This window comes from Morone saxatilis, unplaced genomic scaffold, assembly GCF_004916995.1.
Source record: "Morone saxatilis isolate NCDOM2014 unplaced genomic scaffold, NCSU_SB_2.0 Contig3, whole genome shotgun sequence".
NCBI classification, from domain to species: Eukaryota; Metazoa; Chordata; class Actinopteri; family Moronidae; genus Morone; species Morone saxatilis.
In genome coordinates this window covers 11,111,034-11,123,728 of record NW_023339873.1, presented here as the reverse complement: position 1 = coordinate 11,123,728, position 12,695 = coordinate 11,111,034, and the positions used below count along the sequence as shown (strand labels likewise).

The 12,695-nt window shown below is 40.2% G+C and overlaps 1 protein-coding gene across 2 annotated transcripts; it reads left to right on the top strand.

The window, feature by feature from the left end:
• The first annotated feature begins 79 nt into the window (after nucleotides 1–79).
• On the top strand, nucleotides 80–12,471 carry si:ch211-15d5.11 (oxidation resistance protein 1). Of its 2 annotated transcripts, none has more exons than XM_035673772.1 (16): nucleotides 80–206; nucleotides 937–1,160; nucleotides 2,825–3,021; nucleotides 3,304–3,383; nucleotides 5,060–5,209; nucleotides 5,705–5,875; nucleotides 6,538–6,669; nucleotides 6,760–6,944; nucleotides 7,048–7,418; nucleotides 7,501–7,639; nucleotides 9,073–9,286; nucleotides 9,454–9,570; nucleotides 10,588–10,740; nucleotides 10,848–10,943; nucleotides 11,173–11,246; nucleotides 11,368–12,471. In XM_035673772.1, exons 2-16 carry the CDS (start codon nucleotides 1,060–1,062, stop codon nucleotides 11,501–11,503), a joined length of 2,316 nt encoding a protein of 771 aa, XP_035529665.1. In that variant the 5' UTR covers nucleotides 80–206; nucleotides 937–1,059; the 3' UTR covers nucleotides 11,504–12,471. The 2 variants fall into 2 exon arrangements, with proteins under 2 accessions (XP_035529665.1, XP_035529664.1); XM_035673771.1 differs by having other exon boundaries at nucleotides 5,702–5,875.
• Nucleotides 12,472–12,695: the final 224 nt, after the last annotated feature.

Genomic DNA, 12,695 nt, shown 5'->3' with positions numbered 1-12,695 from the left:
AACGCGAGATGTTTCCCTCCCGTCTACATCCGCCTTCGCTGCTGTGTGCCGGCCGGAGAGGAACTATCTTGACAACCGGCGCGGCGGCGCTGTAAGCTCTGGGCGGAGCTTGAATACTGTTGTCTGCAGTGATATCATCATAACACTGCAATATGAAGACGCGCTCATATGACCGCAACCCGTCTCCATCCCTGGCCAAGACACAGGTCAGTAAAGATACGGCTCAGTTTACCTGCTGCTCCTATGAGTTCTTCATCTCTGCTGAGCTGCTGATGTAATATTTTGTTTCTGCCATAGCAGCAGTCTCGATCATTCTGTAATGTCGTCAAAAATGCTTACTTCCTCCACGGTGATTATTTCACTCCCAGCATTCACAGGAAGCAAATTGTGATCATTTTTGTAACCAGGTGACTGAGCTCTTGAAGGATGCAGGACAGAGATAAGCTATTACAGTTATTGCTGTCACCACCCAAAGGGATGTGTCATGAGTTGCCAGAATTAGGATGTAGCCTGATGCATTCCTGTATTATGACACGAACATGTTCTAGTGTTTAAATACAGCAGTGCACTGCTAAGAGCCAGGAAATACAGCTTTCAGAAACATCAGATTTTTAGAAGCATTATAATGATATGTAATAATATTCTCTTATCTTAAGCTCTTCATAAGTGCAAACTGTACCTCATTTGTCCCACTTGGTCAGCAACCTTGGGCCACAGGCGCAGACACATTGATTGCAAGCACACTCATGCACGCTTCCATTACACGGATTGATTGACACTTTAATTGAATTGGGAACCTTGCTCCATTACTCTGTTAAATGTCTAGCTCACTTCCTTATGGAGTCATGAGGCTGCTGGTAGAACTTTTACCAACCCTTTCCCCTCCCTCTGCGTAGATGTTAGTAAGGTCAGCTTTTGATTTACTGCCTCGTGTAGGTGCTGTAACTGGGGCAAAAAGGAAGGCATGGGGAATAAAAGGAGGAGGAAGGATGCCAGCTGAGCCTCTCATCCGTCTGCAAATGCTCCCACTGCCAGTGTCACTCTAAAGAAACACACAAAATGGCTCAGTCTGTGAGGAGGCCCGAGACTCTAGGAGCCATGGACCACGAGCCCCAGAGGGACAAGACCAAGACCAGCTACTTTGGCAACGTCAAGACCAGGTCAGGCCTCTAAATACATGGATTACTGGAAAGAAAAATAAAGAGGAAAGCTATAAGCAGACATGTGACAAGTTTGGCTGGTATTTACTTCTCAGATTTAAGCATGCTACAATTCAGTCTTTCATTATTCTATTTATTAAATAAAAAAGGGGTCCAGATTACCGCTAAGCATGTATTATGTCACACTGCAATACAAAAAGGAATGATTCCCAGTTCGCTGTTTGCATCCACTGTCACTGACAGGAAAACAGCATCATGTGGGTGAGAGCTACAGCATGTTGCCAGTAACTCACTTCCCTGGCCATCGCAGACAACTCCCACTCTCCTGTAAATAACTCCGATCAGACTGTGAATGCTGCTCTATACAGTTACTCACACTTCAAATACTCTAAACAATGAATCCTTGAGTCCCTGCAATTAAAGGGGAAAAGCCACCCAGAATACAATTTATATTTGAGCGTTGGCATTCATTCTTGACCTTGAGCAGAAGTATTTGTACAGAAATAATCTCATTTCATAAGATGTGGTTGAAAGCTACTACTAGTACGTGGACCTTTGCACTCAGATTATTTTGTTATTACAATTTTGTTATAAGAGAATAATTTGTTAGAATTTGCTATTTTAATAATAGAAAAATCGTAATAAAGGCATTTTTCAAACAGAAATGCCCCAAAAATCCACTGTTTCCAGCTTTTGAAATGTGTGCTTTTGCTGCTTTACATTGTCCTATGTGAAACTAACCTAAATATCTTTGGGTTTCTGATAGTTTGTTAGACAAAACAAAACATTTTTAGATGTCTGCTTGGGTTTCTATGATACTGTGATGGTCATTTTCACTATTTTCTGACTATTTTATCCTATAAACCAAACAACAATGGATGAATAGAGAAAATAATCATTCAATCAAGTTATTTTTGGTAGTATTTTACAGTAGCACTATAGTAATTTGTAGTTTGAACCTGTAGCAGAGACTAGCAGCTTTATAGACAGTGAAATGGTAGATGTGTGCTGTATTAAGATAAAACCTACTGCCTATAAAGTTCTTTGATTTAGTCACTAATTCAGTGTCAGTGAACTATAATTAGAAAATGTCAACTGATTACATCATAAACTTACAGTTAAGTACATAAAGCAAGTAAAGTTTATTTGTTTAGCTCCTGTGTAAAGAAATCCAGATTGGACTCCAGTCAGTCCCGAGATTTGCAGCAGCATTTCAGACCACATTTAAATGATCCAGGGATGTCTTGCCAACATATAGTAAACCAGGTGAAGAGGGAATTAGAGATTCACATGCTTTTCAATACGTAGTACCTGGTCAAATTTGACACCTACATTTCTGAGTGTGGACTTAACAGACGAGGAGCCAGTCATGCAAAATAGAAAACAATGTCATGTTTAAAAGATATATCATCATCTAGTATCATCTGCATAGGAGTGATACTCAATTATATATCTCTTTTAAATATATGTGTGTATTGATTTTCTGATTTCCCTCCATGGCTGTGTTGGTGTCCAAAATAACACAATCTGAATCAGTGCATTAATGATAAGTCGATCTACAGAAAATGTATATGCAACTGCTTTGATTATCAAATATTAGTTTATATATAGCGTAAGGGTAAAGAAATCTGCATTTTATCAGTTTTCTCTGCGTTCCCTCTCAGGCTGGGTTCCAAGCTCCCTCCTGGTGTCTCTCAGCCTCCACAGTTTGCTAAGCCGCCCTGGGAGACTCAACCTCAGGCCAGAGTGATGCAGAATCCTGCAGCCAGCAGCCAGCGACAGCACCAGCCGGCTGTAGGCCGGCCTCTCAACCACATCCCCCACATCAGAAATCCCAAACTGCGGCAGTACTACCTACAAGGTGCTGCATTGTTTGATTTCGCCGGGCAGGAAGCTGTTTGCATCAAGTGGATGTGGGATGAACAGCTCGAATTTACATTTTATAATTCTCACACTGAGCCTGTTGTAATGTCTTTGCATAAAGTTATTTTCATACAGAGAGGAATGACAGCATGAGCTGTGGGGTGTTAATCATGTTAGGAAGTGGTGATGAATCTCCGCTTCCTCATAAGTCTGTAGTGCGCAGGATGTTTTGTCAGAGAAGGTTGGACAGAAATTGTTTTTTTTTTTTTTTTGCTCACAGGGACTTCATGGGATCTAAACAATGCTGCAGTGAAGCAAGAGCATATGGGTGGACCGTCTGATGACAGCACAAGCAGCAGGGTGAGTCACATGTTTTTGACTCCGTTGTACTTCTTGAATGCACAGAGGAACTCAGCTGTGGGAATAGGTAAGAGAAAAACTGGGAAGTTGGACGGACAGGTGATAGATTTGTTGCCGCATCTCTATATATCATCTGCTCAGGTTCGCTAGAGTGAGCATTTAGCGTCTGGTAATTAGTTTCAAAATGTATGGTCCTAAATGAGTTTGATAAGGAGCGTCCAAGGTTCAGAGATAAGCTGTGTGTCAGAGCTGTCAGAGCTGTCAGAGTTTCGTTCTTGAACACCATGGGAAAGCAGAGTCTGTTTCAGAGCCTCTACAACAAATACAGCCGGAGGAATGCATATTCCGACGTTTATTCAAAGGTATTTGTCAGCTGGGGTTTTAATTTGCTGTCTGCTTGCGATGGTCTCTGTATTTTCATGAATATGAAAAGTGCTCTAGTTGGATTTGTTTGACCTTTGATCGGAAACTTACCACATCATCCTTGTTCATCATCATCTTTTCTTCCCTTTAGGTCAGCAACTCTTCTATTAGAAGTTGATGGATTTGTACCATTTTAGTAACATTATATTTCATATATGTGTATTTCATAAGAAATACACATATATTTAGTTGCCAGTTTATTAGGTATATTAGGTATTAGACTGGGTTTAAACTAATGCACTCTAATACAGCAGCCAGTACAACAGTTCAGTTTTTGTTTGAGATATTTGTTAATTCAACTTCATGTATTTTGTTTCTGTTGAATTGTACTGCGTTATAATGAGAGGTGATTCTAATATTTTGAGGGTAGATTAAAAGTCCAGTGTGTAACATTTAGGAGGATCCATTGGCAGAAATGGAATATATTATATTTTGACTAGTGTACAATCACCTGAATATAGGAATCGTTCTGTTTTGGTTACCTTAGAATGATTTGAGAATGATGGTTTCTACAGTAGCCCAGAAGGGACAAAGGAAAAACTGGCTCTAGATAGGGGTGCCTGCATTTTTCTGCATTTTCACTAGATGTCACTTAATCCTACACACTGGACCTTTGAACTCTCAGTAAGAGTGTATGCTCTGATTGAAAGTAGCTACACATCCTCTTTTGTTTCCTCCTGAGCAGCTGTGTTTGTAGTCTCAGGACAGCATGTTTAAAATACAAAAGTTGATGTTCATCCATACATACGGTATACGTACAGACACGCATAGCACATTGTGCTTAGACAAGCACGCACACATACAGGTCCAGACACACGCTCAGGCGTCAGTAATCTAATTTAGGTTAATGGATGCAGTGGATGCAGTGGATGACTGTTCCCACTGTTTCAATGCTTTAAACAATAATATATTTTATTCACAGTTTTCACATCCAATCCGATCTGATTCACGAATGTTTAAACTGATTAAAAGTAGAAGCATGCATTGAGATCTGCACAATAAATTGCATGGATTTGACTACATAATTGTATTAATTATTAATAATTGTATAATTGTAACTAGCGGCTAGTAGAGCTCTTCGATATTGCATTTAATGTCTTTCCCTGCACTAAAAAAGAACAGTAGAGTTTATTCACTCTTGCACAACAGTAAGATTTCTTCCATAGGGTGCTGGTAGAGTGCCAGACAAATCGCAGGTTTAGAAGATGGATGCAAAACAAACTCAATCCACTGAAGATTTTCTTGTGTTTTAGGGTCTCCCCGGGGACACGGTGTTCAGCGTCTCATCTCAGTTCAACAGTATCGGTACATCCTCAGCAGAAGAAGGTAAAATGGGCCACCGTCCCTCACATTCCTCTGCAAATTTACCCTCCTCGTCTGCTGCTACCCTCATCCCCAGAGAGGTAAGAGTCAACTGTAACTAGCACATTAGTTCGCATACAACATGTGGTGTGTGTATTACTTCTGTAAAATAATGGAAATTACCCCCTTTTTTTTCTTTTTTTGCCAGCTGTCGTTGACTGGATTTGAAATGCAAAACAAGGCCTTTTCCCCTGTCGGTCTCTTGACTTCCGTGTTTAGTGTTTAGCCCTAGGCAGGAAGTGTGTTGCTCCATTCAGGCAATCAATACCTCAACTCTTGTGAGCAATCTCAGACTGATAATAGGCACTCTTCTCTACTCACTGTAATTTTGATGCAATATATTGTAGCTGTAAAAATATCAATTTCAGCCCCTTATACACAACCCTCATGTGTCACATGGAGCTTAGATGTGACAACAAACACAGAGAACCGATAACATGCAGGGCTGTGGAAAGAGGAAGTAGTCACTCCTGTCACTAGGTTGTATCTGTTTCAATGTCAGAGCTATTCTTATCATGGCTTCCATTCTGCAGCAGCTGATCGTCCCAAAGGGGAAAAACACCAGTCAAGGATCGTCTCAACCAGAACTGGACTCGGACTCTGATCCCAAACTGAAGCGAGAGGTGGAGGCAGATTCAGACTCTGTAGATATACTTGCTGCTCAACCACAGTCCCCTTCACCAGAGGCAGAATATGACAAACTACTGGTGAGTAGAAAAAATAGCTGCCCTTACTGCACGTTCTGAAATTTACAAAGCACTAACTTTGCATTATTTGAACAACGTGTTATAAAAGTGATAAGCAGCGGTAGGAACTGTATTAGAGTACAGTTTTGAGGTACTTTTACTATACTTAATACGTGTATTTCCATTATGCTACAATATAATTCAACTCCACTATATTCCAGAGGGAAATATTGTTACTTTTTTACTTCCCTACATTTGTTTGACAGCTGTAATTACTGGTTACTTTCATAATAAGATTTTGAATGACATGTGAAACCTAAGCTAAAAAAGAAGCAGTGTCTTTTTGTCCCAGATAAGTTCCCCTCCAAACTTCTCACTGTGTTTAATTTAAAGATCCCCTCCGGACATGTATTAAGACATATATACAAATAATATGCTTGGAATAATAATGTGTCTAATGTGTTTTTCTACAAGTACATTTTCCACATTAAAATCAGAAATAATAATAAGAAACTAAGAAAATCAGCAAATATTTACATATACAAGCTAAAACCAGTACATTTTTGGAATTTTCGCTTTTAAAATGAACTTAAATGGTTAATTAATTTGCCAAACTGCTGTAGACTAATCATTCCGCTCTTATTTTATCATGTTGTTGTTTATACAATATGTGTCGCTGATAGGATGTGGAGGCGGTGCCGATGCCTGATGGACAGCTTTGCCTATTGGCTCTGCCACCAGAGTGCTGTCAGGGGGAGGGACCAGAGGCCATGCAGTACCTCAAACTGTTCTGTCGCTACATCACAGACCGTAAGGTGGGTGTGAACTGCGCTCAACGCCTCATCTTCTCTGCACCCGTAGACATTTGCAGGCTGACATCAACATCTCCTCTCTCCCTGTGTTAGGGTGTGGTTTCAGGTATCCTGTTGGTGACTTCTAATAAGATCTTCTTTGACCCGTGTAAGACACATCCTCTGGTGAAGGAACATGGCTGTGAGGAATACCTCCTGTCATGCTCTGTTGACAGTCTGGCATCTGTCTCCTTCTTCTCTGACATCTCCCATGTTCACTTCAACACATCCCAGCAGAGGTCAGCAATGATTCAAGATTCAAAGCACCTAAACAATGCAAAGTCACACACGGACTACAGATCACTTGAAAAGTCAATGCAAGTGTTTTTTTTTTCTTATTAGGAAAAAAGGAAAGAAAATCTTCCAGAAGTTGAAAAGCGCTCAAAGGCGAGCAGGCGGCTTCCCAAACCGAAAGGGTGAATCAGTGCCAGCTGTGGAGCCTGTGGCTCCATCAGACTCATCCAGTCTGGCTCTGAGCCTAACCAAAGAGGTTTCTGGGGAGGAAGAGGAGGCAGAGAGCAGAGACATGGCGGTGGCTGAGGGGGAGCTTGACAGCAGCCCGCTGGAGGTGCTGTCAGAGGCGTCTGTAGGCGTTCTGGGAGTGGCTGTCCTGAGCAGTGCTGCTACCTTCTGCTGTGGAGGTCAAGAGGTGGCGAGTAAGCTGCTGCACTCTGATGAAAGACAGAAGACCTCTGTGAAGAGTGACAGTGCAGGTACCAATGTGAATTATAATTATAAGTGAGAGATGGTTTATTTTCATGTTTTCATTTTCATTAACTCGGAGGTCATCAACAGGCAGTCCTGGGAGTCTGATGTTTGTGCGGCTGCGGGTTCAGCCATCTGCAGGAAAGAAAAAGGGTGTAGGAGGCCTTCAGCTGGGCTCAGCAAAAACTTTACCCAGAAGGGATTCCTGGCTTGCCCTTTCACAAGAGAGGTACAGTAACTAATGGCGGAGGTCGGAGGTTTAAAGATATGGAACGCAAGAGACAGATTTAAAAAAATGTCAAGAGGTGCACTGACCAGAGTCAAAAGGTGGTAGGTTCTTGGCTTTTTGAGTATAAATTAATTAATTATTAATAAATCATTAGGATTATAAATAATAAATGAATGAATCATAATTATCATTTTTATTTCTGATTTAAATTCAATGTGTATTCATACTTTTTGTTAAACTACAGTTTTGTTGCGGCTTGCTGAGCCAAAAGCAGGAAGAAGGCTAATTTAAACTGGAAGTTTAATGTATGTGCTCAATGATCTCAACTACTTACAGTCCAGATCTGGCCACATATGGTCCACGACAAAGCCATACCTCAACCAACTGTATGACCATAGCTGGCCATGTTCTTTGCCAATGTTGGACCAGACAAGTTTCAGCACTCTTTTTGTTTGTTTGTTTTTGTCAATGGTTTACAGTGTTCAGTGTTAAGGTCTAGTGTTTATTGGCTGAATTTCCTAATTTATAACACGTTTCTACACATCCAGTGCTGACAAGGGAAGGTTTGGGTCTCCACTTGAGCCTAAAATGAACATATTCCATCTACCTGAGTACTCAAACTGGTCACTTCAGTTGAATATTTACTTACTCTCGTCACTCAGTGAACATTATAAAAACATTAACATTATCTTTACTAGAGTAAAAGTCCAAAGGTTTCTGTTTTAAAAATAAATCTGTCAACAGTTAGTTACTGTGAAAGGGCGAGTATGATATTCTCAATGCCTGCCACTGGCTCGGATTTGGTCGAAAAATTACTGCTTTTGTCCACAGGGGCCGTCACAACAAAATTAAAGTTCCTTGTTCTGGGCTTTAGGTATAAATTTGAGGTATTATTTAAATATAAATAAAAAACGTAATGCATAAAGCTGTTAAAATGAGCACCAACATTAAATTACTGCTGGGTCATGAGGCCAACTGGGTTCATCCGGCATAATGAGTATTTTTACTTTTAATACTTTAAATACACCTTAGTTTCCAATATTTGTATACTTTACTGAAGTAAAACCTTTCTTCTAATTAAGTGTTTTTATAGTTTGGTATTGCTGCTTTTACTTAAATCATCAACTTCAGCTATGCAAATATTATCTCTCTAAAATGGTGACCATTTTGAAAGAGGTTGGAGAGGTTGAAGAAACATAGACAGAATTTTTCACTAATGGGGGAATAACTGCGCGCTTTTCTGCAATTCTTAACCTTTACAAAAGCTTCATCAAAAACAGTTGAACAGCTGATTTGAGGATCTATTCATAAAAGCACATTAGTCCCATTCAGAGGTCTCCTGGTAAAGTCTATTCTCGCCATGTAGACGCAGCTGTTGGGTTTGTTTGTGATTGAAACACATCTGAGCCACTGCTTTTTCTTTTCACCCGCAGCTCCGACGAGCTGTATGCCTACCTTACACACTGTCGGCCAGACCTGTGTATACTTGAGGGAGGGGAGGAAGAGAGGGAGGTGGACCGTGACGAAGAGGAGTTTGTACTCATTGAGGACAAAGGTGAGGAGGAGGAGGAGGAAGAGGAGGAGGATGAAGATGACGAGGGCGAAGAAGTGTTCCAGAGGCACCGCAGCTCAGGGGACGACTGGGAGGTGAGTGAGTTCATTTTATTCTGACAGGAGAGTAGACGACAAGAACAGAGTGAAACATTTGATTCTTAATGAAGATTAAAATGAGTTTTGGTGCCTCACGATGTTCTATAACAAACTGGCTTTGTGTGTTTTATTTTGTTTTGAATGCATCAATGTTTTTTTTGCAGATGGTGTTGATGGAAGAGAGCGTGGACAAGCCGACCCTGGTCATCGACAGGGAGCCTGACGGACTCAATAATATTGTGGAGAGCAGCCACATTTTAGAAGCTTCACATGTCAGAGAGGTAAGTGACACACATGTAGTGTATGTAACTACACACACATCTCCCATCTGTGCTGATAGAACTGTAAGTCATTCCTATTAAAGTTCCTAGTAACCACTAGCTAGTTTCTAAATAGTGATTTTCTAGATCATGTTGCACCATTCAAATTAGGAACTGATTTTCCTCCATGTACCCTTTTTTCTTACTTGTAGCAATAAAAAAAAACTATGAATAATAAATTGAAAAATCACATATTTTTTACTGCAAAAAGGGTTAATTGTGATTTCTGTTGGACAAATGAAAATAAATTGGTTGCTAGGATACGTCTGTAGTGCTGCCCAATCAAAAGCAACAGTTTTGGGAGGGAGAGCAATATATTAACCTTCTGCTAATTGTTTGTGAATGCAGTTATGACTAAATATAACTTAAATATTCTTTAATAATGTCATGTTTGTATGAAAGCAGCCTTCCCACCTTTGCATAGTCATATCAGTGCAAAATCTGTGCACAATTCAGAAAGAAAAGGTCTATTTTGATTTAAATATTCAATATATATTTTTACCCTCTGAAATCAGTATCAGTCTTAAAAATCCATATCATCCGGCTCTAATTTAGTTGCAGATTGAAAGTGAAGCCTGCTACTGGTTACGTCACTATTAAACAGCATTTTAATCAAATCAAGCCATATAAGGTTTCTTCCTTATTTCCCTTTTTGTTGTATGAGAAGGGAATTTTATGATATGTAAGGTTGGGCTAAATAAATCTATATCACCTGTTATACTCTCTTTTACTCTATACAGCGTATATATTTACAAGCTAGCTTTGTCAGTTCAGTCAACTATTAAACAGTAAGCTACACCTGGCAGTTAGGATGTGTAAATGTTTAGCGACAAATCTCAATGTCAGAACTAGTTTGTGTGGTGCAGCCTGTTTTTGATTTATAGATAATCCCCATAAAATCTCTGTTCATATGTATGTTCCTTCCTTCGTTACCGATGTTAATTAAAAAATGTCTCCTCTACTTTCATCTTCTCTCAGCTGTGTAAGGAGCTTCCCCCCAGGACAGTTGGCCACACCTGGCAGCTGGCTTACAGTACATCCCGTCACGGCGCCAGCCTCAAGTCCCTCTACAGAAAACTCAGTGCCACAGACTCCCCTGTGCTTCTTGTCATTAAGGATGCGCTTGATGAGGTAAAACACGTAATATATGCTATCTCTAATATCAGTTATAGATGTTGCAGTGTCTTTGGAATAGTTATGTTATTGTTGCTGTCTCTCTTGTGACTTTCCTTCATCAGATATTCGGGGCCTTCCTGTCTCACCCTCTAAAGCTCAGTGAGACGTTCTACGGCACAGGAGAAACTTTCCTCTTCATGTTGCATCCTCGCGTCAAGGTAAGTCACCGAAAAACACTCCCCAGAGTGATACTGTAGTTCTGTTAGTTCAGCCAATTTGTGGAAAAAATCTGCTAAACATCACAGATTTTGCATTTTGTGGAAGGTCAGAAAGTCATTAATAAATTACTAATGAATTCACTTGGGGCAAGGGTATTGATAGCTGAATTGATGGTACTAAAACGAGAGTAGATCCTCTGTTTGAGAATTGTGCTATTTTTCTCTGCAGTCCTTTAGATGGACAGGAGAGAACTCCTTTTTTATCAAAGGAGACTTGGACTCCTTTGCCATTGGTGGAGGCAGGTAATGCTATTTTTTTTTTTTTACCACTTCCTCTCTTGCATTCAGTTTTATCGACTGTTCTGTCTGGAATATAAAAAGACAGACAAAAAAGATATTTCTAATTTGTCTCTTTTTTCTGCAGTGGTCACTTTGGTCTGTGGGTGGATGAGAATCTGTACCTGGGTCATAGCAGCCCCTGCTACACCTTCAATAACTGTTGCCTCTCCGAAACCGACGACTTCCGGGTCATGGAGCTGGAGGTGTGGACGTTCAGCTGAAGAAACTGAGAGACCGCGGTGTTTCTCTTTGACTGGCCTCGTCCCTGCTGATCAGCTTTATCGAGACGGCATTTATCACAGAGCAAAAACAAATACAGCCGCTCATTCATTTCATGTCAATATCAACCACAAACTTCTGGATTTGTCTGTGTGATTAAGTGCTGTGGATTTTAGTGAACTGAAATGAACCGGACAAGGCTGATCTTGAGCAGCTCGGTGTCCCAGAGTGGTCTTTTAATGGTGAACTGCTTCATGGTTGACTCATTCCTGTGGGTTTGGCAACCAGGCCAGAGTTCTGCTTAACCGAGTGGAGCTGAACTGTTATGAAACTGGATTCTTTGAGTCCTCATTTTTTGAATGGAGTAGGTTACAAGTCTCAGAGACTGCACTTTGCTTTTGATGTGAATCAGTAACTTCATGATATCTCATCGTTTATCATGTGGACATGATTATACACCTGTCTTCATAGGTAATGCATGCCCCCACTTTTATATGTTTATTTAACGCTGGAAGTTTGAAACACATTGTCTTCTTATAAATAGATTTCTCTATTGAAAACTGCACATGCACAGCTCCCAATCCCTCAAATACAAGCTCCCTTTCTCTGATACCAATCATTTGTAATCAACTAGTGACATAGACAGCAGAAATTGATGCTGAAAATAACCATGTAAGAACACTTGAGGCTCCAAAAGCTTCTCAATTGAAGAACATCTGTACTGGCAATGACTCTTAGAGTCTCATTCATGACTATTCTGAACTCTTTTCATTTCAAGTGCTGACTCATACACCACTGTGGTTTCTGATCATAAAAAGTATAAGCTCAAGAAGTACTTTGAATTAATGCAGTTTTTGTCAGTCAACTGTATCCGTAACATGCTCTCAGTCCGAAAACCTGATCTACTTACGTTGTACAGTATTGTAGATTAGTTAATAAAAATCAGCACAAAGTGAACATTTAAAAAAAACTTTCATGTGATTGATTGTTAAACTGTACAGTGTGTGCTGGATGTTGCAAAAAAGAAACAGGTCAATTTGTAAAAAAAAAAGTTTTATTTTTTAACTTTGTGAAAAACATGGCACTCGTAGGTTACAGAACTGCAGTGTTTTCCCCCTCAAGACTTCAAACAGTCCGATGTTTCTCATGAGGAGGACCTTGTTTGACCATGAAACGTTTACAAAGTCACGTTCC